Genomic DNA, 27,860 nt, shown 5'->3' on the forward strand with positions numbered 1-27,860 from the left:
ATAATTTACATACAATTAAATGCACAGATAAGCTTCAGTGTTTTTGGAGAATTGTATAGACCCAAGTAACCAAAGCCCATATTAAAACTTTAATTTTCATTCATTTTGTCCAAAAATAATACAAAAAATATGCCTAACAAATATTTAATATTCCAGGGGACTCTTACTGCTCTTGGCATGTGGGTAGGGACATTGGCAAGGAGCCTTGAGGGAGGCGTGGAGACTATGCAGTGTGGACGGGAGGACAGAAACACTCCCCCTGTGGGTCTGCTTTCAGTATATTGTAGTGAGTTTTGATTCATATATGACCAGTTAAAGTGACCTGTGTTTTGTAGCATTCATTTTTCACCAAACTAATACAAAAATGAGTAACCAGCTGAGAAATATTTCCTCAAGTGGACTTAAAGATAACACTAATGGTGCATGGAAAAGTGAATACCAGGAAAGAGGCAGGATGCTCACTCCCTGGACTTAATCAGTCATGTCATTAGGTCACATCATGAAGACCTAAGCAGATCAAGTCAGCCTGACAATTTTTAAACAATTAGTAGAATTACTTGAAATGTGGACTTACATCCAATATAATTAATAGTAATCGTAGCTCTATGCAACTGTTGAGCATTGAAATTTTAACTAGTGATTATGCATGCATAATTATGAAACATTAGAGGGCTTACTCAACTTATTTTTAACTCATGGAATAAAGAATGAAAAAGTTATGTCTTCAATCCAACATGTAACTATTTTAAGGTAACATGTACACAAATTACCTGAAGTAGATCAGAGATAGCTACAGATTTTGTGCCTTCTTGAATAAGGGCTAGACTCCTGCTTGATTTGATCAATGGTTGGTAGTGGAAATGATGTCATTCCAGTGCTGGGACTAAGCTTTGAGAAGACTGGTAGCCTTCACTTTTAGCTTCTTAGAAGTCAATGACCAATGCTGTGAAGAAGGCTATAGAATAAGGTGAGGCCCAAGGAAGGGGAGAAGTGAGTAACCACCCTGGATGTCTATATCCCTGGGCTAGCTCCCAGCACACATTTGAGTAGCCTCAACTACACTGTGAGAGAAGCAGAAGACCTGACTTGTTGATCCCAATCAACCCACACAAATATGAGAACTACCAAGTTGCTGTCATTTTAGGTCACTAATCTTTTGAGTGATTTATTGTGCAAGAACAGACAACTAAAGCACTACCCACTATCTCTACAGCTTCCCTCATGTTTCCCCAGCTTATATTATTTTCATGAATTTTGGTTCATTTCCACACAGTTACTTGCCCTGAATTTTATCGTTTTTCCCACTGGCTGTAATAGGTTAATGGCTAGAGTAACATAGCAAACCAAGTATTGAGAATAGTAAAGCCTTCCCACAAACCCAGGGTCATGATCCTTTGGGCTATTACTTGAGAAAGAAATAGACTTCTATTTGATTTAAGCCACTGTGTTTTGGAGGTTTTCTTTCTTTCTTTCTTTTCTTTCTCTTTCTTTCTTTTGTTTCTCTTTCTTTCTTTCTTTCTTTCTTTCTCTTTCTTTCTTTCTTTCTTTCCTCTTTCTTTCTTTCTTTCTTTCTTTCTTTCTTTCTTTCTTTCTTTCTTTCTTTCTTTCTTTCCTTCCTTCCTTCCTTCCTTCCTTCCCTCCCTCTTTCCTTCCTTCCTCCCTCCCTTCCTTTTCTTTTCTTTTCTTTCTTTCTTTTTTCTTTCTTCTTTCTTTCTTTTTTATTATGTTATGTTAATCATCATACATTACATCATTAGTTTTTGATGTAGTGTTCCATGATTCATTGTTTGCGTATAACATCTAGTGCTCTATGCAGTACGTTCTTTATAGAAGTATCTAAGCTTGTACCTTTACTAATATAAACACTCCCTACCCCATTACTATAGATAATATAACTTATCTTTGGATTCAATCAATGCTCTCATTTTTAGCAGATCTATTTTTGTGAGTTCCAGTATTTCTAGCTTATTATTCTACACTATGTGATCTTTATGGGGGACAGGACAAGAAGTTCAATGTGTTTAAAATGAATTTCTAAACACATTTAGAACAATTTCCAGGGGAAGCCATAAAGATATGAATGATACTGATAGTACTATGACCTGTGTAGTAGGAGAAACATCTTCCAATAATGTGTGCCATAAAATCAAACTTCTCTCATGCCTATATAATAATAATAATAATACTTCACAATACTCCAGCTTATTAGCCAGTAATAAGTTTCTGATAATAGTGAAGAATAACCCACAGAATCCCAAAAGGAAAAGAAGAAAATTTCCGAATTAGTGGAGGTTATTCAAAATTAGAATCAACATCCTGGAAAATAGAAAGGCCTGAGGGAAGGCAACTCACAGACTATGTGTGAGGTTACTTAATGTTTGAAAGGCAAGCGTGTAAACAAGGATGCAGTTATTAGGTGTATGGCACTGGGAAAACAAAGCTAAACAAGAAAAGTAAAAGCAAATAAATAGAAATTCTGGGCTCTCCCTCCAGTATTTGTGAAATTTGAAATATACAAAAGAGGGAATTCCTTTTTCAATTTAAAATATATATTAAAATCTGAATCTTCCTCAGGGCTTTTCCAACATGAGCATCCTGTACACTTGAGCACAAAAATACTAATATTTAATAATGTTCATCTGAGTTAATGCGTACTTGTAAAAAATGTTTGAATCCAAGTTTTCGGGATTGGTGTCTCCATTCTTAACCAGTGTGTGACACCAACTCTTCAGTTGCTAGGATATTCATAATATTATCACAATTATCATACTTACTTTGAATAAGGAAAAGTAGCTATTAATTATATTTTAATATTTACATGTTAGTATGTAACATCTATCTTATCTATATATTATATTTATTATTTTTTTAAAGATTTATTTATTTATTTTAGAGAGAGAGCATGTGTGTGAGGGGGGGAGGGGGAGAGGGAGAGGGGAAGAATATTCCCCCTGAGTGCTGAGCCTGACTTGTGGCTCCATCTCAGGACCCTGAGGACATGTCCTGAGCAGAAACCAAGAGTCAGATGCTTAACCAACTGAGCCACCCAGGCTCCCCTATATGTTATATTTAATACATATTACTTGTCATACACTAGGTGCTCAGATAAGAGTACCCAACATTACAAAATACTAATATTACAAGCCAGTATTATAAACTAAAAGTTAGTAGATCTTCTTATATTATTGGAAGTAAATACACACTCCATCATATCTTTGTTAATGACGGTGTGGGAACTGTCATGGAAATGCCCTTCTTTGTCTCTTGTGAGAGCTTTGGACTTAAAGTTGATTTTGTCCTATAAAAGTATTGCTACCCCTGCCTTCTGTGGGGTTATGTATGCCAGAAATACATTTCCATGCCTTCACTTTCAGCCCACTAGTGTCCTCAGGCTTAAGTGAGTCTCCCATTGTCAGCTTACAGTTGGATCTTCTTAAAAAAATCCATTTAGCCAGTCTATGTCTTTTAATTGGATATTTTAAACCACTTACAACTGGAGTAATTATTGATGGGTAAGGACTTACTCTCACCACCTTATTGATACATGTTTTTCAGGGCAGCCCAGTGAGGGTGGATCAAAGCTGCAACTCAGGGCTGACCGGTCATCCACAGAGCAGCAAGCAGCTGGGCCCCAGGGATCGCAGACACACTGTGACTTAGGACCCCGAAAGCAGGGCACAGCAGGGACTGCGCCCTGGGGTAGGTCTCAGTGCAGTGACAGTTTCAGCTCCAGGAAGGAGACAGAGCCAAGGGCTCTGCGCAGCTCTGTCAGCTAGGTTCGGCATTGGTGGGGACTGTAGGGTCCTTCCTAGCAAAGGCAGCAAATGCCCATGATGGGGACGTTTACTGGGATTCCCCTGCTCTCCTGGTCCCGTGAGGTGGAGTCCCTCCAAGGGGACCCCACCTGGCACCGAACTGCTCAGATTGGGGGAAGGCATAATGCAGGTAAAAGGCTATTGCTTTCCTATGTGGGAATCCTCAGTCTGTAGGCCCTGTAGAGTTTCTGCTGTTTTTACTGTTGTAGTCCAGAACTTTCCCAGAGCAATTCCCATCAGTCTGTAGTTATTTATTATTTTGTTATTTTTGTGGGCAAGACAAGAGTTGGGGCCTCCTAGCCCTCCATTTTGCTGACATCACCTTCTCTGTATTTTTACTTACAAAAATAAAATTCTTCCTTTCACTTAGTTAGAAATTTTATAGTTCCCCTTTAGTTTTGATTCTGTGGTTCTATGGTTTTCCTATTTAAACAGAGTGAGTTCTAGTTCTTCAAACTTCTCAAGATTTTCTTTGAGCCTAACAAAATTTTTAAATAAATCTGTCTTGGGTTTTTAAAAACAATTCGAAAAGAATGTGTATTTCTCTTTTCTTTTTTTTTTTCTATTTTCATCCTCTTAGTCACTTAATCACTATATGTTTATTGAATTTTTACCAACTTGATCTAAGTTCTAAGAAGGTAGCTTTAAAATCTTTCACTATGATAATGGTTAAATTAAAATCTCCCTGTATTTCTAACAGTGTTTGTTTTATATGAGTTTCAATGACATGTCATTAAGTAAATTTACACTTAATCAGGGTTTGGTTTTGTCAGATTTTGTTTCTGCATCTTTTGAAGTAATCATGGGTTTTTTTAATCCCTTTTTGCCTATTACTGTGGTGTATTACACTGGCTTATTTGTAAATAAAACCAACCTTGCATTCATGGGGTAAATTCCTTTTGGTCAAAGCGCATAATCCTGTTTATAAACCGCTGGATTTGATTTGCTAGTATTCAAATGAGAAAATCTACATCTATATTCCTAAGGGATATTGTTGTATAACTTTCCATTCTTGTGATGTCTTTGGCTAGTTTTGGTATCACGGTGATTCTAGCCTCCCAGAATGAGTTAGGTAGTATATCCTGCTCTTTTATTTTTTGGAAGAGTTTCAGAAGGATAGGTGTTACATCTTTTTTTTTTTAAGTTTGGTGGAATTCACTGGTCAAGACTTCTGGTCTTGGGTTTTCCTTTGAGAAGTTTTTTGATGAATATATCAATGTCCTTACAGGTCATAAGTTTGCTCAGAATTTTCTGTCTTCTTGAGTCTGTTTCAATAGCTTATGTCTTTCTAGCAATTTGACCTTTGTAGTTTTCTAATTTGTGCATGATTGTATGTAATATGCCCTTATATTTTCATGTCTAAAAGGTCAGCAACAAGGTCCTTTATTTCATTCTAGAGTGAGTAAATTGCTTCTTCTCTTTTATATTCTTGATCAACATAGCTAGAGCTTTATTAGTTTTGTTGTTCTTTTCAAAGAATGAATTTTTAGTTTCATTGATATTAATTTCCACTCTAGTCTTTATTTGAAAAGAATGTGTATTTCTCTTTTCTTTTTTTTCCTATATTAATCCTCTTAGTCACTTAATCACTATACACTTATTGAATGCTTTTTCTGTTTTAGTTTTCTCTGTTTTAGTTTACTCATCCTTTTCCAGTTGGTGTGAAGGATTACAATGTTGATTAGATTTTTCTTCTCTCTTAATGTTGGCATGTTCAACTATAAATCTCCCTCTGAGTATGTCTTGATCTTCATCCCATAAATTTTGGTGGGACATGTTTTCATTCTTACTTATCTCAAAGTAGTTTTTGAACTCTCTTTGGGGTTTTTCCTTTGAACCATTGGCTATTCAGGAGTGTGTTTTAATTTCCATATGCATGTGAGTTTCCAAATTTTCTTTGTTAGTGATTATTGATTTAATTCCATTGTGGTCAAAGAATATAGTTTGTATAATTTCGATCATTTTCAATTTAATGACACCTGTTTTTGTGGCCTAACATGTGGTCTATATTGAAGAATATTCCATGTGCCTTTGAGAAGAAGGTGTATTCTGTTGTTTTGGGTTTGAGCATTGTATGAATATCTGTAGGGTCTAGTTGGCTTGCAGTGCTGTTCAATTCTGTCCTTGCTCCCCTCTATCTAACTGTTTAATCCATTACTGACAGTAGGGTATCAGAATCTCCAACTATCATGCCTGAATGATCTATTTCCCCCTTCAGGTTTATCAGTTTTTGCTTCATGTACTTTTGGGCTCTATTGTTAGGTGCATATATGTTTATAACTATTATACCTTCTTAATGGATTGACTCTGTTATTGTTATAAGATGTCCATCTTTGTCTCAAAAAATATTATTGTTTAACCTATTTTAGTCTAACATAAGTAGTATTACCTCAGCTCACTTTTATTTACCATTTGTGTGGACTGTCTTTTCACATCCTTTTACACTCCAATGATCTATGTCTCTGTACCTAAAGTGTGTCTCTGTAGACTGTATAGTTAGATCATGTTTTCCTTTCTTTTTTATGTATTCTGCTAATCTCTGCCTTTTATTGGAACATTTGATTCACTTACATTGATTATGATTACTAAAAAGGTAGGATTTGAGTTTGTCATTTTGCTATTTGTCTTCTGTATTTCCTAACTTTTCTGTTCCTCTATTACTCTATTACTGACTTCTTTTGTGTTAAATGGGTATCTTTCACATGTACTGTTTAAATCCCCTTGTTGTGTCTTTTCATATAAATCTTTAAATTGGTTAAGTAATTTAAATCTTTAAACTTGCTTCCCTTTTCTAGTTATTATTGCAAATACATGTTTATACATTTCCTGTCCATCAGTGTTGATATACAATTATTGCTTTATAGTGTTTTCTTTATATCAGATAAAAAAAGAAGATTTACTAGAAAAAACTACACCTATGCTATCTTTTATACTTACCTATGTAGTTGTTTTTACCACTATTCTGTATTTCTTTTTTTTTAAGATTTTATTTATTTATTTGTGAGAGAGAGAGAGAGAGCGCACAAGCAGAGGTGGCGTCACGAGAGCCGGCAGAGGAAGAAGCAGACTCCCTGCTGAGCAAGGAGCCCGATGTGGGACTCGATCCCAGGACTCTGGGATCATGACCTGAGCTGAAGGCAGATGCTTAACTGACTGAGCCACCCAGGCATCCCTATTCTGTATTTCTTCATGTAGAATTGAGTTACTCTCTATTGTGCTTTAATTTCAGCCTTAGATTTCTCTTCGACAGTTCTTATAGAGGAAGTCTGCTGCTGACAAACTCTCTCATTTTCTTTTTCTGGGAATGTCTTAATTTCTTATTCATTTTTTGAAGGAAATATTTGCCATATTTAGAATTATTGATGGGCAATTTTTTCTTTCAGTACTTTGAACATGTCATCCCACTGTTTTCTAGTATCCATGGTTTCAGATGATAAATCATGTTATAATTTTATTGAGACTTAATATCCATGAAAAGTCTCCATTTTGTTACTTTCAAATTCTTTATTTGTCTGTGTCATTTGATAATTTGATTGAGATGTGTCTGGATTTCTTTGAGTCTATACTTTTTGAAAACTCACTGAGCTTCTTGGATGTGTAGATTTTTTTAAATTTAAGATGTTTTTAACCATTATTTATTGATATATTCTTTCAGCCCCTTTCTCTTCTCTCCTGGGACTCCTGTTATGCATATGTTGGTATACAGAATGGTATCCTACAAGTGTCTGAGGCTCTCTTCTTCACTTTCTCCACTCTTTTTTTCTTTCTGTTCTCCGATTTGATCATCTCAATTGATCTCTCTTCAAATTTGCTGATTTTTTCTTCTTCCTGCTTGAATCTTCTATTAAGTCCCGCTAGTAAAATTTTAATTTCAGTTGTTATATTTTTCAATTCCAAAATTTCTTTTTTTTTTTAAAGATTTTTTATTTATTTATTTGAGAGAGAGAATGAGAGAGAGCAAGCACATGAGAGGGGGGAGGGTCAGAGGGAGAAGCAGACTCCCCGCCGAGCAGGGAGCCCGATGCGGGACTCGATCCAGGGACTCCAGGATCATGACCTGAGCCGAAGGCAGTCGCTTAACCAACTGAGCCACCCAGGCGCCCTCAATTCCAAAATTTCTATTTGGTTATTTTTTTTATATATAATTTCTGTCTCTTTGTTAATATTCTCTATTTGATAAAATATCATTCCCATGTTTTAATTCTTTGCACATGATTTCCTTTAGTTCTATGAATATATATTAAATACCCAGTTGAAAGTCTTTGTTTGTTTTTCTTCAGTTGAAAGTCTTTGTAAGTCCAACATCTGGGCTTCCTCAGAAACTCTTTTGTTGATTTATTTGCCCTGTGTATCAACCATTCTTCCCTGTTTCTTTCCAGTCTCATAATTTTTATTAAAAACTGGTCATTTCCAACAGTATTATGTGGCAACACTGAAAATCAGATTTCTTCCTTTCCCAGAGTCTATTGAAGATATTGCTTGTTTTACTTGTGCTCATTTGTTTTCTCAACTAATGATTTCTGAACTAATACTCTAAAATCTGTATTTTTTTGTCATGTGGGGTCACTGAAATCCGTACTTAGTTTAGTGGTTAATGATTGGACAAAGATCTTTTTACATATTTGGAAGCAATAAATCTCCTAGTCTTTGTTGAGGAGCACTTTGTGCATTTTGGATCACATCTTTAGTCCTTAGTCCTGCTGTTTAGAACTCCACCTTAGCCTTTGCTTTCTGCTTTTCCGGAAACCCAAGGTAAGCCAGAGATGAAAACCCAAGGCATTCTCAGATGTTTTCTGAAAATACACACAGCACTATTCTTATTGTTGTCCTATGATTCCTAGAAATATGTCAACGCTTTATACAGACCCTATGGATATCATTCCTAGCTTTCTTTTTTAAGTTTACTGTTTAGCCTATTGCTTGTCCCAATTGTTATCTATCACTTCAGGCAGCAACAAAGTAAAAACACTTGCCTGTAATTGTTTTTGACAAACTTCTCCCTCCTCTTCCCCCTCCAGCCCCTAAATAAGGCTTTTTTTTTTTTTTTTTTTTTTTTTTTTTTGTGCTGGGTGAAATCTGAGTCAGCGTTTTATGTGGGCTCTTCCAGAGAACCACCAGCCAGGTCACATGACAATTCTTGGAAATGAGGCTTTCAAAGACCTCCAGTTTTGTTCTGCTTCTTCCAATGACTGACAAGCTGCTTTGGGAATGCAGGTTGCTATTTTTTAGTGCTACTGCTGAACTACAGAGCAGGCAATGGGACTCAGGCAAGTGAAAAATTCCACTAAGTTAAAAAAAAAAAGTTATTACAAATAGTCAGCTGTTTTTCCTGAATGAATGTTCCCTGAGTTGCTTTAAGCCTTGGTTAATTCAGGAATTAATGATCCAAAATCATGATTTTCACTTTTTTTTAAACCAGTTTTTCATTGCTTTAATGGAAGGATGAATTTTCAGAAGGCCTTTACTTGACTATTTTCAATGACATCACCTGGGATATGTCCTTAAATTATTAAAACTTTACTCTAATCTCACGTGTACTATGATTTTATTATACTGAATATAACAAACTTAAAGGGCTTCATTAAATATACCACTCAATGTTTGTGAAATCATAAGTACCCAAACAAAAATAATTCAGTTCATCTAAATTTATGTTGGTTTTATTAAAAATTTTAGTTTACCAGAAAATTCTATTTTGTACTTATCAGTTGAGATGTTATGGTCACTTTTTTTGCCCTTTAGTACATGCTCCAATTTAAACCTAAATTTCACCTTACTTTTTTTTTTTTTAAGATTTTATTTATTTGACAGAGAGAGAGTCCACAAGCAGGGCGAGCAGGAGAGGGAGAAGCAGGCTCCTGCTGAGCATGGAGCCTGATGCAGGGCTTGATCCCAGGACTCTGGGATCACGACCTGAGCTGAAGGCAGACACTTAACCTACTGAGCCACCCAGGCACCCCTCATCTTCTTAATTGAAAACATGAAAGGGGAATTGGTTGGACTGACTATCAGAGTTTTACTAATTCCACCCCCCCCCAACCCTCCTCTCCATTTTGGGATAAGACAATTTCCATTTTAAGGCAGTAGTCAATTTTGAGGCTTTTTTTGAATTATGAATCTTTGACTTTGCTTATAGTTGGAATATCTTTCACTCAGATTATCCCTGCTAATCCCACCTTCCACAGATATAATGGTATCATTTTTCTTGAAGAAAGCCAGTGGACACATCATAAGAAATAATGGATTGAGTTGATATAAGGTCAGGTTGCTGGGGGTAATCAATAGTAGAAGCAATAATTCCAGCATTGATGATAGTTACAGTGGGACCAGTGAAGGGGTTGGCAACAATCCTCAGATGACCTTTTTACACACATCAGGATCCATATCCTCACATTCAGTAAGCAGACTACCAAGAATGTGTGAGAGCAGGAGGAGAAATCTCCACATGATAACTGAGAAAACCAGCTCTGAGGAACACATGCATTCAGAATTATTTGGGTGGGCTTAAGGAAAATTAAGAGTTCTGGAAAGTAAGTAAAATCAGAGCCATGAAAATCCTGTTTTGTATGTTTGGTTTTTGTGTGCATGCTTCTATTCTTACCAGTCTTATTTAACTTAGGAAACAAGATTTTTCTTCCTAACAGTAATGACAACATCAACTAACATTTATTGAGCACTAACTTTTTTCCAGGTGCTATTACACACTTACCTGTATTAAATCAAATCTCAAAACCCTTTTATAGAAGGTCTGTTCTTATCAACTCAATTTTTAAGGAGGAGCAATCTGAGGCAAAGAGATTAGCAACTCACCCAGCATAATTGTATAATTATGATTAGTAAGTTTTAAAGTCAGGATTTAAACATAGTTGAAACTACCCATACAACACCCTGCCTTCTAGAAATGCAAATACTATGAAATTATATAATTTTATTTAACTTAGCTGTGAAAGCAGAGTTAGTGCTAATGGTTATGTCCATTATTTAGGACTATCCATCATAGTTGTACCATCAGTTGGTGGCTGATGGTACAGAACAGCAATTCATTATTCTGCTCTCATTACTATGTTGGCTTCTCATTTCACTTAGAGTAAATGACAAAGTAGATTGATAGTATACAAGATTCTATATTTTCTGGGCCCCTCTTATTTTTCACATCCTCTTTCTTTCTTAAAAAACATTTATTTATTCTTTGTGAGAGAGAGAGAAAGAGAAAGAGAGCATGTAGGGGAGGGGCAGAGGGAGAGGGAGAGGGAAAGAGAGAATCTTAAGCACTCTGTGCTGAGCTTGGAGCCCGACTTGGGACTCAATCTCAGGACCTGAGGCCATGACCTGAGCTGAAACCAAGAGTCGGATGCTTAACTAACTGTGCCACCCAGTCACCCTCACATCCTCTTTCTACTTCCCTCTCCAATGCTACTCATCACTTTGATGCTTCTGAAAACCACCAGGCAAGCTCCAGCTTTTATCCCTGCCTAGAAACTATTCCCCCAGATATCAACATGGTTAACTCCTTCAATGTCCATGAGATTTTACTCAAACCTCACTTTTTTTTTAAAGATTCCATTTATTTATTTGACAGAGACAGAGGCAGAGACACAGAGAGAGAGAGAGCACAAGCAGGGGAAACAGGAGAGGGAGAGGGAGAAGCAGACTCCCCGCTGAGCAGGGAGCCCAATGCAGGACTCAGTCCCAGGACCCTGGGATCATGACCTGAGCCAAAGGCAGACGCCCAACCGACTGAGCCAGCCAGGCGCCCCAACACCCCTTCTGTACTTCTATTCCCACTTATCCAGCTCTATTTTTCCCACAACATTGGCCACTCTCTATCTTGTATAATAAATACATAAATGTATTTATCATATTTATTGTTTGTTGCCTGTTTCTGCTGCCAGAACACCAGTTCCACGAAGTGAGGAATCTGTCTTCCTCCACAGAGTAGGTGCTTATTTATTGAAAGAAAGAATAAATGCAATTTCTGAAAGTGAAAGAAACTCATGAATACCGGTGGATTTTAGCCCACTCTGGGTAGCATGATTCTCTAAAACTGTCTTTAAGTTTCATCCTTTGGACTTTGTACATGCTATATCACCCTTCTAGGTATTTTCCCTCCAGTTTTCTACTTGGAAACACTGATCTTTCTGCTGATAGAACTCTTTCTAAGCAATTTTCTCAGAAATACTTAGCACTTTCTTTCCATGATCCCATGTAATGTGTGGTTCATAGCTTATTTCTAGTGCTTAAAACTAGGTGTTTTAATTTATCTTTTGACATGTTCCTAGCCATAGACTCAACCCCTCCCTAACCTAGAATATTTATCTCTCTCCTTTGCATCTATAGTACCTAGCACATAGTCTGATACGCTGTCAACCCTTCAGTTAATGAAAGGAACAATGGCTATTTCTTTTTATATATGCCAACGCCCTTACAGACTTAAAAGACTGATGCTTATGCTCATAAGGTCTTTTTTAAAAAATATATAATTGTCTAATCTCTGCAACTGGCATATGACCTGTGTGTAGTTCCAGACCAAAGGCTTGAAACAGAATTGCTTAAACTTTCTTTACAGACAACATTTCTAAGTAGGATATAGCGTCATATTTGGAAATCTGTCTAATGTCTGTAGGCTACTGTATTATTATATATGTGCGCATACACACAGGCTGAAGGCTCAGGGATAGAAAGGGGTTGAGGGTAATGCTTAATTCCACTGAATAGTCATTCTGAAACACACTTCAAAAACAACCCCTTCGGGGCGCCTGGGTGGCTCAGTTGGTTAAGCGACTGCCTTCGGCTCAGGTCATGATCCTGGAGTCCCGGGATCGAGTCCCGCATCGGGCTCCCTGCTCAGCGGGGAGTCTGCTTCTCCCTCTGACCCTTCTCTGTCTCTCATTCTCTCTCAAATAAATAAATAAATAAATCTTTAAAAAAAAAAAAAAAAAAAAAAAAAAAAACCCCTTCTTCATTAAGAGATGTATGATCTGTCTCATATGCATCTGTCTCTCTAGAGACTATAAACCATGCAAAGCAGCAACATCCATATTTTAGCAAAAGCAATGAGAAGAGTAGCATAATCAAATTCTCATCATTTTTGTTTTAGTACAATTACCAGTATATGCACAAGGATGAACTAGAATAGCTGCTGTGGAAATTTTTCAAGGAAAAATTAGCCAAGGGTGTAATGTATCGTGTGTCCTTGGGTAATCATGATCCTTCTCTCATGTTCCAAAAACCCTTATTTAAGTCAGTCATATATTTTCAGAATTACATAATTGTATTCAACCAATGGTAAAATACCAGTAGAGCAAACAGTGTACATTTTCTATTGATTTTTTTTTTCAAATTTTTCTTAGAGAATTCTTTATGAGGTAACACAGAGAAAGCTACCAATATATATATAAATACTCATTTTTTAAAGTTGTTTCACTTCTTCAATAAAAAAAAAAAATTCCATGTTTTCTTCTACACATTTCACTAAAACTAACTCTAAGGGAAAATTGTTATTTTTGAATTTATTTTTATGTAAAAATAATAATTTCCAAGGAGACCAACTTTGCTATTAAAGGTATTTCCTTTGATTTGAGACAACTTTTTCTACATGGATCTAGAGTGATAACTGAGAGTGTAAAACATTAGTAGATACAAACCAACAAGGATGGAGTAGAGGATGCCTGGCCTATCTGATGGCGGCTGAATATTCTGGTCCTGGTCAACAGCTTGGATGGGCGGGGTAACGATGATGGGGTTCAGTTCTTCCTGGAAAAAAATTCAGAGAGTTTAGTTTAGCTTTATTATTAATGCCTCATGAAGAATCGACACTCGGATATTGGCTATTATAGTTTGGACATCTAGATAATATCTGAGCCAGTACTTAAACTCAGGTTTCAAGATCTGTAACTTAACATATTAGACTAATTAATTTTGAATCTGAAGAGGGAACAATGTGTCCTCAAGGTCAAAATGAAAAGACATAGTTAATTACATACTTAGAACTTTCTATCAGGAATTTCTCCTAATAAGAAAGCAAGGAAGAAAGATATCAATAAAGTTTGAATCTTCCCTAGATAATTAAATCAAAAGAAATGTGAGGCTATCAAATATCATTTTTTATCTTTGTCTTTAGACAAGATTTGTAAGAATATTTACATTCTTTTTCTTCCTACATCATGTTTTGAAGTTCCACATAAATTAATTATATTAAAATAAAATCTTTAAAAATTGATGCTTTAATTGAATAGTAATCAAAGCCCCATCACTGCAAATTTCATATAGTTAAAATTAATTCTATATCATGCATGTATGTACATTTAACTTATAATTATCCATAAGAAGATGTTGTTTAAAATAGTAATATATTTGTCTAAGTCAGTGTTTCCCAATATGATGTCCAGTGGTATACTGTTCTGCTATCAGGATTGGCAAACATTTTTCTGTTAAGAACCAGATAATATGTTTATGCCGTGCTGGACATAAAGTATCTGATTCAGCTTTTCAACTCTGCCACTGTAACTCAAAAGCAACAAGTGGGCATGACTATGTTGCAATAAAACTTTATTTACAAAAACAAATGGTGAGTAGGATGTGATTTGTTAACCCCTGTACTAAATTATAAATTATAATTTGTAACAGCTTTGCTGAAAAAACAAATGTGCACTCTGCACAGATAAGTTTGAGATACAGGGTATTAAATAAATTTTCAATCTACTCTACTGCAGGTCTTTTCAGAGGCTTATTGTGCTAATTGGCATAATGACTGTCCAAGAAGGGGGTATATTTGCACATTTTCTAGAATCATCCATTTACATCTTGAACTCTTACACTCTCTTAGAACACAGTTTGAAATACTGCTTTAAGACTCTACAACACTCAGTCCAAATATATTAGTAATTTTAATGGGAAATAATGTCTATTTCAATATCTGACTTCACATTCTAAAGAATCACTGTAATGTTACTTTATGTTATTTCTTCTCAAATGATAGAAACTTGAAACATATCATGTACTTTTAAATAAAATCAGTAATGTCTAATCTCAGCAGAAACGTATAGTGGTGCCATGCTAAAAAAAGGCAATGATATTAAACTGTAATGTATGATACTTAATTTTGATTAAGTTATGTTAAGTGATATTAAGCATAGCTATAGTATTAAAATATACTAAGTTATTGAAGTTGCAATAATTAAAGATAATCATTGACCAATAATGTGGGGCTCACAATCATCTGAGGGGCTCTGCCCAGTTCATAATCTTTAATGGGCTCTCAGTAGTCTAAAAGTTATTAATATCTTCCTAAAAACAAAGAGCTCCTGGTAGGGATAACTTTCTAATATTTTATTCACTTGTTGAAATGTGGATTCAGAACCATGAAAACGTCAAATCAATATCAAAATCACTCCATTAAATCCTGATGACTACTGTTTTGTTTTTGTTGTTGTTTTCACACAATAGAATACATTACAACATAACACTTCCTTTGCTCCCTGTTTCTGTCCCTCTTTCTCTGTTTTGCTCTCTCTCTCCTCTCCCCCACCCCCAACTTTCTGTCACTCACACAGACACACACACAGCTTCCCAATTTCCATTTTACTTCCTCTGTAATCCGGGATTTCTCCTGGAACTGAAAAAAGTCCAAAGCTCTTCAAAGTATGTATGTTTGAATGCAGGAGTTAAGGGCTGATAGCTCATCCTAGACATTTTTCAAAGGAATCTGACAGCTAAAGTCACCATACAGCTAAGCTACTTCAGTCTGCTTCAACTAGTAAATCTATGGTAGCTTTTCCCAAAGTACAGTTCTATTCAGACCTTGCGAAGGCATTTCAAATCTCTGGATTTTTTCACAACCCCATTCTCCTTCCCATGCTCAGAGAAATATACTAAGGGATCCTAGGTTCCTGCTGTTGGAAATAACTTACCCAGAATTAACAAAAATTGAATCTGTGCACAGATAACTTGAGAGTCTCTCTGCTGAACACCTTCACTCCAATATTTCTGTGGAGCTGCTAAGTGACCAACACATATGTGGTTTTAGTTTTGGTAATGAGTCACATAGTTTAAAATCCTCTTCCTGTAAAATCTAAAGTTGTTGGGATGAGCAATGGAGTTTTAGTCATATTATTTAAAATTATACGAACAATAGAAAAAACTAAACATAACATGGTAAACAAAACCAAGAGTGAGGGAGAGGTGCTAATAAGATTGCTCAACTTTCATAGTCGGTTATTAATAAACATATGGTGAGAACTGAAGAAATAGACAGAAGCCAGTGTGCTATTTAGAATCAGAAGAATTAAAAATGGAAATAGCAAAATGTTGATGACTCAGGAGAGTGGGTCCAGCAGTGAAGGTAGGTGGGATGAAAGGTATTTATTTAAAGTCATTCGGTCCCGTGTTACTATGTAGTTACCATACTCTGAACTACTTTTAATATTACAAATACAAAAATTGTACTAGTGAGAATAAAATTAACCCTCTGGGTGAAGGCTTCAATAAGTTTCTGGAAATTTGGGAGAAGCATAGCTATCTTAAATAACTTGTTAGGACTGACTTTTGTCTTGTGCTATCTTAAGAAAAACTATTTTTCCTTTTCTTTAAAGATTTATTTATTCATTTTAGAGTGAGAGAACAAGAAAAAGCATGAGCAAGGGAAGGGGCAAGGGGAAAGGGAAAGAGACAATCTCCAGCAGATTCCCCGCTGATAGAGGAGCCCCATGCAGGACTCGATCTCACGATCCTAAGGTCATGACCTGAGCTGAAATCAAGAGTCCAATGCTCAACCAAATGAGCCACCCAGGTGCCCCAGAAAAATTATTTTTCTTATGCTACCATTAATGAGTTTTTCAGAAAATCTAGGTTTAAAGGTGAAAAGAATGAGTTCTCAGATATAATTTCTAAGATTATCTCCCAAGTAGATGGGGATCTTTGAATCTTGAGAATTTTTAACAGTAGCAACACATAACATGAAAGGATGCTGTGTTTTGTTTAGAATGATACTGTTCAAATATTTAATATAATTTTTCATAAAGATAAGTAACATTTAAACCAGAGTACGGAAATTATACATTCATTCATTAGAAGAAACAACATAGTAACATGCACCATTTTTTGAACTTTTCTCTCACCAAAAAACCTCTATATTAGATGCAGCCAGGCACTGGAAGGGCATACAAATAAGCAAGAAAATCCCAGAGGGATACAATTCCTTACAATAAGCAAGAATTTTATGGAAAAAAAACATGTAGGGACACCTGGGGGGCTCAGTCGGTTAAGCATCTGGCTTCAGCTCAGGTCATGATCTCAGGATCCTGGGATCGAGTCCCTCATTGGGCTCCTTGCTCAGCAGGGAGTCTGCTTCTCCCTCTGCCTCTTCCCTCCCCCGCCTCCTCTCTCTCTCTCTCTCTCTAATAAATAAAACCTTAAAAAAAAAGAAAAAAACAAACAAACATGTAATCATTTACAGAGTTGGCAAACAATATATGTTCATTTAATACATTTTTTGTCAATTTGTATTCTACTGAATTACACAGCCTGGTAAGAGATCACTACTCTCAAGAGGGCTCTAAGGTGGGGCGCCTGGATGGCTCAGTCCTTAAGCGTCTGCCTTCAGCTCAGGTCATGATCCCAGGGTTCTGGAATCGAGCCCCGCATCGGGCTCCCTGCTCTGCAGGGAGCCTGCTTCTCCCTCACCCTCTGTTTGCCTCTCTGCCTACTTGTGCTCTCCCTCTCTCCCTCTTGTCAAATAAATAAAGAAAATCTTAAAAAAAAAAAAAAAAAAAAAGAGGGCTCTAAGGAAACAGTCCAGTGGTAGCTACTGCGAGAACAACCTTCACAGGTCTTATGAAAAGGCGAACACCTATGAGTTACATTTCCTTTGAAGAAACATTCTCGTCAAGTAGACAGTAACTACAGCTCCTTATTTCTCCTGTCCTCTTATTTCTCTTAGCTTCTACTTTTACTGTTGGATTTCAAAAGAATTATGCTAAAGAAATTAGAAATTCACCCATGGCTTAAATATGCTTGGGTGTCCTTAAGGAAAGGATTAAGAGGTTCCTCTATGATGGTATAATTATTGGAATCACTCTTCACTGAAAACTCTGTTGGCTGGTGCGCACAAATATAACCCACAGCCTAGTGCAAACAGTTTGCAACATATTTGATTCATCAAGTTGAATTCTAGGAGTTACATTAAAAAGGCATCCAAACACTTTGCCCCTAAAGCAAATCTGCCTTCTCTCAGTCTTATTTGTCTTTGAAAAGTCATGTCTCCTAAATTCTGTTCACACTAATACATGTACACAGAATAGTAGGCTCTCATTTCACTGCTGCTTGAATCAGCAGAGTTAAATTTCTGACATATTTAGTAATGGCAATTCACCTCTAAAATGAATTAAGTCCATGTAACGAGATTCATGTTGTGAGGATAATCATAGAATCCATTAAAGAGTAACAAAAAGATTGTCTACAGTCAAAATTCTCTATGATTCTATGATTATAAGACCCAAGATTATTCTGCTAGGGACCCATGCTTCATGTTGATTAGGTGGTCTGGAGAGGTGCCTTGTCTTTTCAATAGATCTAAGACCATGTTTTCACGTTCAACTGTTGAATTCTTTTGAGAAAATAATAGGAGGCAATTAGAGGGTTGGGTTTCTGAGGGTTAGTTATTCCTTCCATGAGTTTCAGTCCCAATTCTGCTATTGTATGTTTATGTGTAGATATACCTGTATCTATTTATAAAGATAATAAGTAAAAATGTATTCGCAAGAAATCACAAAAGAAGATTAAGGGACCTGTTCTGTAGATTTAAGGAAGCCCCAGCTCTTTGTTCTTTTAGGTGTTCAAACTACTACCTTGCATAAAAAATACATTCAAGGGAAATGCCTAGATTTCGGAGGTAGGATACTTTTGCTATTTTAACCAGCGTCAGACAAAGAAGATTCATAGTCTGCAGGACTGTAAGATTCAGACTATACCACCCCGAAAGTTAAAAGCGCACCTAATTCATTTGGTTCCTAAATCTGTTTCCTGCACAGGTAGACTGCCTTTAAATAATTTTAGCCAATCCTTACATCTTAAACAGTTTTCATTTCACCGATGGAAACTAATCAGTATCATTTATCATACAAGTCAACTGGTTAGTGAGTTTTGAAAATAAAAGCCTACATTTGACATTTAGTAGCTTGATCAGTAAGGCTTCCAGGCTCACTGAAGATATAGGTAACAAAAGCACTCTTTAAATTCTAAATATTCTTTTCAAAATTCTAAATATTCTTCAACTCAGCATTTGAGTGATAGCTTCATATGAGTAACAGACACATAATATTACACTGAACCCATGAAAGTATTTTAAATTAAATGAAGACATTATAACAGTATCCAAGAGCAGATACAAATCTGTGGAAAGACTTGCCCTGTTATACTGGAAAACCCTAGAGTGGACACAGTAAGAAACAATCTTCAAAAGGTAAACTGAGCTTAAAGTACCACATGTTTCTCTAGCATAAGAGCCAAACTTGCATATTATCTTTATTATAATTCTTAATTCGGACTTTCAAATGTTCAGCCTTCTATTTATAGAATCCTAGACTCATCATTGTTTAGTTGTATGGTCTATATTTTAATCAAATAATAATCTTACAGTATTAAGGAAGCAGATTATTATGTTAAAATAGTAAAAACTTCACCATCAACTGTAAATATATTCAAGCACTGATAATTAAGTGATTTAAAATGTTAGTAATCTATATAATACCTAAATTATTGAATTTATTTATTAAATTACTTTCATGAATTTTATGTGGTCCTTACACTTAAATACTTCCCTTTTTCCATATCCTCAAAAAATGCTTAATACTGAATTTGTATTTTAAATCTATTATACACTTCCTTTAATGAAAGAATGAGGTTTAGATTATATGAAAGAAAATTTGGTAGACTTTGCTACTCTTATCTCATATTATACTGCAAACGTGCTATTTTCCCGGAAGCTTTTGAAAATGTTTAGCCAGATTGTTGTTTGTTTCTATATATTAACTGACACAGAAAGGAAGAATTAATATGTTCACACATACTCTCATATAACCACATACACACTTAACACATTCCCTTAAGGGCCGAACCACCATTTCTGCTTTCTCTTTGATTAGTTTTGCTTTCTTCAAGTGGCAGAAATACCAGATTGCTTGAAAAAAGTGTAAGATATTTTAAAATGTTCTATTCTCTGTGCACATTTCAAAAAAACCCCAATATTAAGGTGGGTGACATGGGCCAAAGCGAGTACGTTAGACTGCCTATGGGGTTGCAGAAGAAACAGAAGAACATTCACATACACTTTTGAAGCTTATATACTACAACATCTATGATATCTGATTCTTTTCAGTCTTCCAGTTTTGATAATAATCATCCCTAGAACAGAAGAGCAGAGAGCATACGTGAAATACTCCGATTGCCATGATCCACAAAGAGCATCAGTTTCTCCTGATCACTGGAACTTTGTCACTTACTAAAGGAAACAAGCAAAACCACCTCGCAGAGCTAACACAGATACTGTTGTATCATTTTCATGAGCAAACCATACCTGCTTCAATGTCAGGCTCCTTTTTATTCTGATATGTCTCTGAAAAATTGTTTGAGACATATTTTTACGTAATATACCATGATGGAGTGCTGTACTGAACATGCGCATTTGAACATAACTGCAATTGCATATTTTACGAATATTTGACTCTTTTACTAGTACTCCCTTTGTTTTCAAAACATTTCTTTGAATCTTTGCCTTTTAAAATCATTCCTTTGCTTAGACTTAAGAAATGTATTTTGAGCTATTTATTTTACAAAAATAATGAAATACATGCTCAGAGATGTGTTTACAAGGATTATTCGTTACAACATACAACATGCCTTTTAAGAATACACTTTGTACAGAAATACTATATATGATAGACTTTTATACATCATAACTTCATAACCTGATGAATTATCACAGCTATATTTAATTCTACATGCCACTGACATGAAGAAATAGAATATTGTCCATATATCAGAAGCCCTATATTCTCTATATTTTCTATGAATCACTACTGCCCCTTCCATCCTAAAGATGGCCTGCCTTCTAATATCATAGATTAATTTTACTTGTTTTAAATTCTACAAGTAGAATTAAACAATATGATGTGACTACTGACTTTTCTCGCTTATTACTAGGTCCTACATGATGTGCGTGCATGCAAGAGTTAGGAACACGCAGTGTAGTCTCCACACACTCATTTCAGTGGAAGTACTGTGTTCCGTGAGACAGGCATCTCCAAACGGTCTTTCCTCCTCACACTGGTGATGGCATTTGGGTTGTTTCCAGCGCATGCTGTAACAAAGAGCGCCGTGACCTTCTGCATGTCTTCCTACACATGAATGTATTTGGGTTAAATATGAGAATCCAATGGCTGGACACACACATGTTCTGAGGGGCTAGGTCCCTGCCACACGGTTTTCTAAGCTGATCCTATCGGCTCACAGTCTAGCCTGAGTGCTCCCCAGCTTTGCCGACAGTTGTTGTTAACTCCAGCTTTTTTAAGGTTTAGCCATCCTGGTAGGTATGTACAGTTATCGCCGAGGGATTTTAACTCGTTTACGATGTGGGGCATTTGTGAGGTGTTGGTTCCTGTCTTTTGTGCATTTTTCTATCTTTTTCTCAGCGGTTCCTAAGAGCTCTTCATCTATTACTGTCTAAGTCTCTTGTTGGTTTACTGTTTTGTAAACATTATACTCCACTCTATTACTTACATTTAGACCCAATTAAGGTTGTCATGTTGAAGAAAAGTTCCTAATTTTAATACAGTCCCATTTACCCCTTTCTCTTTTCATTTATACTCGGCTCTTTCTTTTACCTTTACACATACTTTGCCCCGACGTATAGTTGATAATTTCCCTTATGTATTTCTATACAGAGAATATCGCACTCTTCCTTATAAAGATTTATCAAACAGTCATGTTAACTGTATGTCTGAGCTTCCTTGCCTGTAACTTTCCTGAGTGCAGGGAGAGGCCGTATGGAGAGCACCAGAAACATCTGTGGCACATGGGCACTTAGGATGTATTGAATGGGGGCGCCTTGGTGGTTCTGTCGGGTGTGTCTACCTTTGGCTCAGGTCACGATCACAGGGTCACAATCCCAGGGATTGAGTCCTCCATCGGACTCCTGCTCAGGGGGGAGTCTGCTTCTCTCTCTGCCTGCCGCTTTCTCTCTCTCTGGCAAATATATAAATAAAATATTAAAAAAAAAAAGAAGTGTTAAATAAAGGACTTCTCTGTTTTATAGTATTCAGAGGATTCTCAAGCCTCACAGACCTAGCCTCGCTCTCTGGGTTCCTGTACACACGCTGATGTTTTATGAGCATCTTTTTATTACGCTAGGATCTTTTTTTGTGCTCACGAAGTTACTGCACCCAACTAAATGGAAAAATGGGGTTACTACAGGATGGCTCAAAACACACAGATGAGGGTTCAAAGTGCATCATGGAGATGGCCTTTTGGTGAAATGAACAGTTTCATAAACATTCCAAAAGATGGAGTGGTGAGCTCCTGCATCCGACAGGAAGATATTCCCAACTTGCTAAATAAGTTATTTAATCCCTCAGATCTTGAATCATAATTTTCACAGTGAGGTTAACAATATCTACATTCCATTAATTGGTGTGAAGATTCATGAAAGACAGTAACTAAAAAAAATAAAACAGTAAGTGCCATGCTTAGTAATGGAAATTATTATAGTTAGTATTACTAAAATTACTTGATTATTTTAATTGGCATTAAAGTTGATGCCAAGTTATAAGCAGAGAGAGATGGAAATTTTTTCATGTCAAGCTGGAAGTTAATTTGACCATATCTTGCACATTTTTCTGAAAACATGACGCTGACATGAATTTTGAAGGTTTTATTTAAAATTGCATAACTGATCAAATGTTTGAGGGAATGAAGGGGGACTATCATTACTATTTGATCTTAAACCAAGATTTAGATGCAAAATTGGCCAAGCAAATTATCTAATGATTATACTTAACCATAATTTTAAGATAGCGTATCAGAGAGTTTGATTATTCACTTAAAATGAGCATTTCACTTTATTAAATGGAAGCTTCAGTGAAATTCTTTTCTATACACTCAGACACATTAGTCTTACAACCAATTTATAAATGCATTTCCTACCCTTTGATTACAGAAATTTCGTGATAACTCCCTAACTTATTAATAAACTCCTATGGAGAGGCTCATAGTCACAGCAACTCAAAGCATATGTACCCGAGTTCATTTAGAATTTTTTTTATAAAGATGCCTATTGATAAATATTAAGAGAGAGCTCTGACTGAAAACTCACATGTTCAAGTATCATGAGTGAAATATTCAAGATAACAAGAATCAGAGAAATTCAAGTATGTGTAGCTTGAATAAAACGCATTTTGATCCATGTTTCAGAGGTAAGACTGGTAGGGATAAAGGATATGTATGCATCTGATGGAGGCTGGATAAGGGAATCAAAAAAAAAAAAAAAAAACAAACCCACAATTGATAGGTAGATAGATATATGGATGATAGATTGATAGATAATCCAGGAATATTTTGGGGAGAGTCATTCAAGTGCCTTAAAAAACAGTATAGTTTAGGGGGCGGAGCAAGATGGCGGAGGAGTAGGAGACCTGGATTTCGTCTCCTCTCAGGAATTCAGCTGGATAGGGATCAACCCATTCTGAACACCTACAAACTCAACAGGAGATCGAAGAAAAGAAGAGCAACAACTCTCTGAACAGAAAAGCGACCACTTTCTGGAAGGTAGGACGTGCGGAGAAGTGAATCCGAGGCGATATTCGGGAGGATAGACGGCGGGGGAGGGGCCTCCGACGGCCGCTTCTGGCAAGTGATAGAGCCACGGAGCACAAAGTCAGAACTTTCAGAAGTCTGCTCCGCTGAGGGACGTCACTCTGGTGGCGAAGTGGGGGGTGGAACCCTCGCGGGACAGTGTGGTGTCAGGACCCTCGGGGTCACAGAAAGACCGGGGGTGCCTGAGTGCGGCAGAGCTCCCAGGTATCGGAGCGGGGAAGCCGGCTGCAGAGACGGAGCCCAGGCGCGGGCTCTCAGCTCGGGGTTGCCATAAACCGTGATCCGCGGCACAGTTGGGCCACTGCCCCTCCAGCAGGGACCCAACAAGCGGCAGATCCGGGGAGACTCACCTTCTTCCCCCGGGAGGAGAGGTGAGGGAGTGCACCGCGGGGATCTGCTGGGTTTGGAGACTCCACCCGTGGTCGGGTGCCAGATAGAAAGGCGCGGTCACAGGCCGGGTGAGCACGGAGTGTGGCCAGAGACCGGGGAGACGGGAGTGACTGACTGCTTTTCTCTGGGGGCTCGCTGAGGAGCGGGACCCTGAGTTCTCGGCTCCGCCGGGGCGGAGACTGGGAGGCCACCATTTTCACTCTCCGCCTCCAAAGATGTAAGGAAAGCTTGCAGGGAACAAAAGCTCCGGAGAGCAAACCCGAGCAGATTACTTAGCCCGGACCGGCAAGGGCGGGGCAATTTTGCCTCCGGCAAAGACATTTGGGAACCACGGCAACAGGCCCCTCCCCCAGAAGATCAGCAAGAACAGCCAGCCAAGACCAAGTTTACCGATCAATGAGAACGGCAGAACTCCAGCGCTAGGGGAACACTGCACATAGAATTCATGGCTTTTTTACCATGATTCTTTAGTCTTTCAAAGTTAATTATTTTTTTTAACTGTCTTTTTTTTTTTCCTTTTTTCTTTTTTTTTGAATTTTTCTTTTTCCCTTTTTCAACCAACATCTTATCAATCCCTTTTTTAAAAAAAAACATTTTTATTTTTCATTTTTAAAGTCATATTCTATCCCTTCATAGTAGTTACCCGTATTTTTGGCATATATATATAAGTTGTTCTCTCTTAAAATCTTGAGATAGTTTCTTCTAACAGATCAAAATATACCCGAAATCTCTAGTGTATGGTTTTTTTCTACTCCCCTGCCTGATCACATTCTCTCCCTTTTTTTTTTCTTTTTCTTTTTTAAATCCTCTTCTTTCTTTTTTCAAACAACTTCTTATCAATTCCTTTTATAAATTTTTTTATAATTTCCATCTTTACAGTCGTATTCCATCCCTTCATCATATCAACCCTTATTTTTGTACATATATAAGTGTTTCTTTCTTTAAAATTTTGGGAGGGACTTTCTTTTAACAGACCAAAATACACCCAAAATCTAGTGTGTGGCACTGATCTATAATCCAGCCTGATCATATTTGATCACATTCTGTTTTTGTTTTGTTTTGTTTTGTTCTGCTTTTGTTTGTTTTTATCTTTATCTTTTTCTTTTTTCTTTTTTTCTTTCCTTTTCTTTTTTCTCTCTTTCCCTTTCTTTTCCCACTGCTTCAGGTCTTTTCTGATTTGTTTAGAGTATATTTTCTGGGGACGTTGTTACCCTGCTAGCATTTTGTTCTCTCATTAATCTATTCTCCTCTGCACAAAATGACAAGACGGAAAAAATCACCTAAACAAAAAGAACAAGAGGTAGTACCGACTGCCAGGGACCTACTCAATACGGACATTAGTACAATGTCAGATCTAGAGTTCAGAATCATCACTTTAAAGATACTAGCTGGGCTTGAAAAAAACATGGAAGTTATTAGAGAAACCCTTTCTGGAGAAGTAAAAGAACTAAAATCGAACCAAGTAGAAATCAAAAAGGCTATCAATGAGGTGCAATCAAATATGGGGGCGCTAACTGCTAGGATAAATGAGGCAGAAGAAAGAATCAGTGAGATAGAAGACCAAATGATGGAAAATAAAGAAGCTGAGAAAAAGAGAGATAAACAACTACTGGATCACAAGGGCAGAATTCGAGAGATAAACGATACCATAAGACGAAACAACATTAGAATAATTGGGATCCCAGAAGAAGGAGAAAGAGAGAGAGGTGCAGAAGGTATAATGGAGCAAATTATAGCGGAGAACTTCCCTAATTTGGGGAAGGAAACAGGCATCAAAATCCAGGAAGCACAGAGAACCCCTCTCAAAATCAATAAAAATAGGTCAACACCCCGACATCTAATAGTAAAACTTATGAGTCTCAGAGACAAAGAGAAAATCCTGAAAGCAGCTCGGGAGAAGAGATATGTAACCTACAATGGTAGAAACATTAGATTGGCAACAGACTTATCCACAGAGACCTGGCAGGCCAGAAAGGACTGGCAGGACATATTCAGAGCACTAAATGAGAAAAATATGCAGCCAAGAATACTATATCCAGCTAGGCTGTCATTGAAAATTGAAGGAGAGATAAAAAGCTTCCAGGACAAACAAAAACTAAAGGAATTTGCAAACATGAAACCAGCCCTACAAGAAATCTTGAAAGGGGTCCTCTAAGCAAAGAGAGAGCCTAAAAGCAACATAGACCAGAAAGGAACACAAACAATATACAGTAACAGTCACTTTACAGGCAATACAATGGCACTGAACTCCTATCTTTCAATAGTTACCCTGAATGTAAATGGGCTAAATGTCCCAATCAAAAGACGCAGGCTATCAGATTGGATTAAAAAACAAGACCCATCGATATGCTGTCTGCAAGAGACTCATTTTAGACCCAAAGACACCCCCAGATTGAAAGTGAGGGGGTGGAAAACCATTTACCATGCTAATGGACACCAAAAGAAAGCTGGGGTGGCAATCCTTATATCAGACAAATTAGATTTTAAACCAAAGACTGTAATAAGAGATGAGGAAGGACACTATATCCTACTTAAAGGGTCTATCCAACAAGAAGATCTAACAATTGTAAATATCTATGCCCCTAACATGGGAGCAGCCAATTATATAAGGCAATTAATAACAAAAGCAAAGAAACACATCGACAACAGTACAATAATAGTGGGGGACTTTAACACCCCCCTCACTGAAATGGACAGATCGTCTAAGCAAAAGATCAACAAGGAAATAAAGACTTTACATGACACACTGGACCAAATGGACTTCACAGACATATTCAGAACATTCCATCCCAAAGCAACAGAATACACATTCTTCTCTAGTGCCCATGGAACATTCTCCAGAATAGATCACATCCTAGGTCATAAATCAGGTCTCAACCGGTACCAGAAGATTGGGATCATCCCCTGCCTATTTTCAGACCACAATGCTTTGAAACTAGAACTCAATCACAAGAGGAAAGTCAGAAAGAACTCAAATACATGGAGGCTAAAGAGCATCCTACTGAAGAATGAATGGGTCAACCAGGAAATTAAAGAAGAATTAAAAAAATTCATGGAAACCAATGAAAATGAAAACACAACTATTCAAAATCTTTGGGATACAGCAAAGGCAGTCCTAAGAGGAAAGTATATAGCAATACAAGCCTTTCTCAAGAAACAAGAAAGGTCTCAAGTACACAACCTAACCCTATACCTAAAGGAGCTGGAGAAAGAACAGCAAATAAAGCCTAAACCCAGCAGGAGAAGAGAAATAATAAAGATCAGAGCAGAAATCAATGAAATAGAAACCAAAAGAACAGTAGAACAGATCAACGAAACTAGGAGCTGGTTCTTTGAAAGAATTAACAAGATTGATAAGCCCTTGGCCAGACTTATCAAAAAGAAAAGAGAAATGACCCAAATCAACAAAATCATGAATGAAAGAGGAGAAATCACAACCAACACCAAAGAAATACAAACAAATATAAGAACATATTAAGAGCAACTCTATGCCAGCAAATTAGATAACCTGGAAGTAATGGATGCATTCCTAGAGATGTATCAACTACCAAAACTGAACCAGGAAGAAATAGAACACCTGAACAGACCTATAACCACTAAGGAAATAGAAGCAGTCATCAAAAATCTCCCAAAACACAAAAGCCCAGGGCCAGATGGCTTCCCAGGGGAATTCTACCAAACATTTCAAGAAAAATTAATACCTATCCTTCTGAAACTGTTCCAAAAAATAGAAATGGAAGGAAAACTTCCAAACTCATTTTATGAGGCCAGCATTACCTTGATCCCAAAACC

The 27,860-nt window shown here is 36.9% G+C and overlaps 1 protein-coding gene across 7 annotated transcripts in view; it reads right to left on the minus strand.

The window, feature by feature from the left end:
• Nucleotides 1-27,860, minus strand: part of PCDH15 (protocadherin related 15) — a 1,707,782-nt gene that overhangs the window by 390,580 nt on the left and 1,289,342 nt on the right. For all 7 annotated transcript variants that reach the window (XM_078077809.1, XM_078077807.1, XM_078077810.1 and 4 more), the window contains one exon: nt 13,460-13,568. In XM_078077809.1, the coding sequence (XP_077933935.1) occupies nt 13,460-13,568 (109 nt within the window). The remainder of the gene's footprint in view (nt 1-13,459; nt 13,569-27,860) is intronic.

The sequence above is a fragment of the Halichoerus grypus genome, chromosome 7 (genome assembly GCF_964656455.1).
Source record: "Halichoerus grypus chromosome 7, mHalGry1.hap1.1, whole genome shotgun sequence".
NCBI classification, from domain to species: Eukaryota; Metazoa; Chordata; class Mammalia; order Carnivora; family Phocidae; genus Halichoerus; species Halichoerus grypus.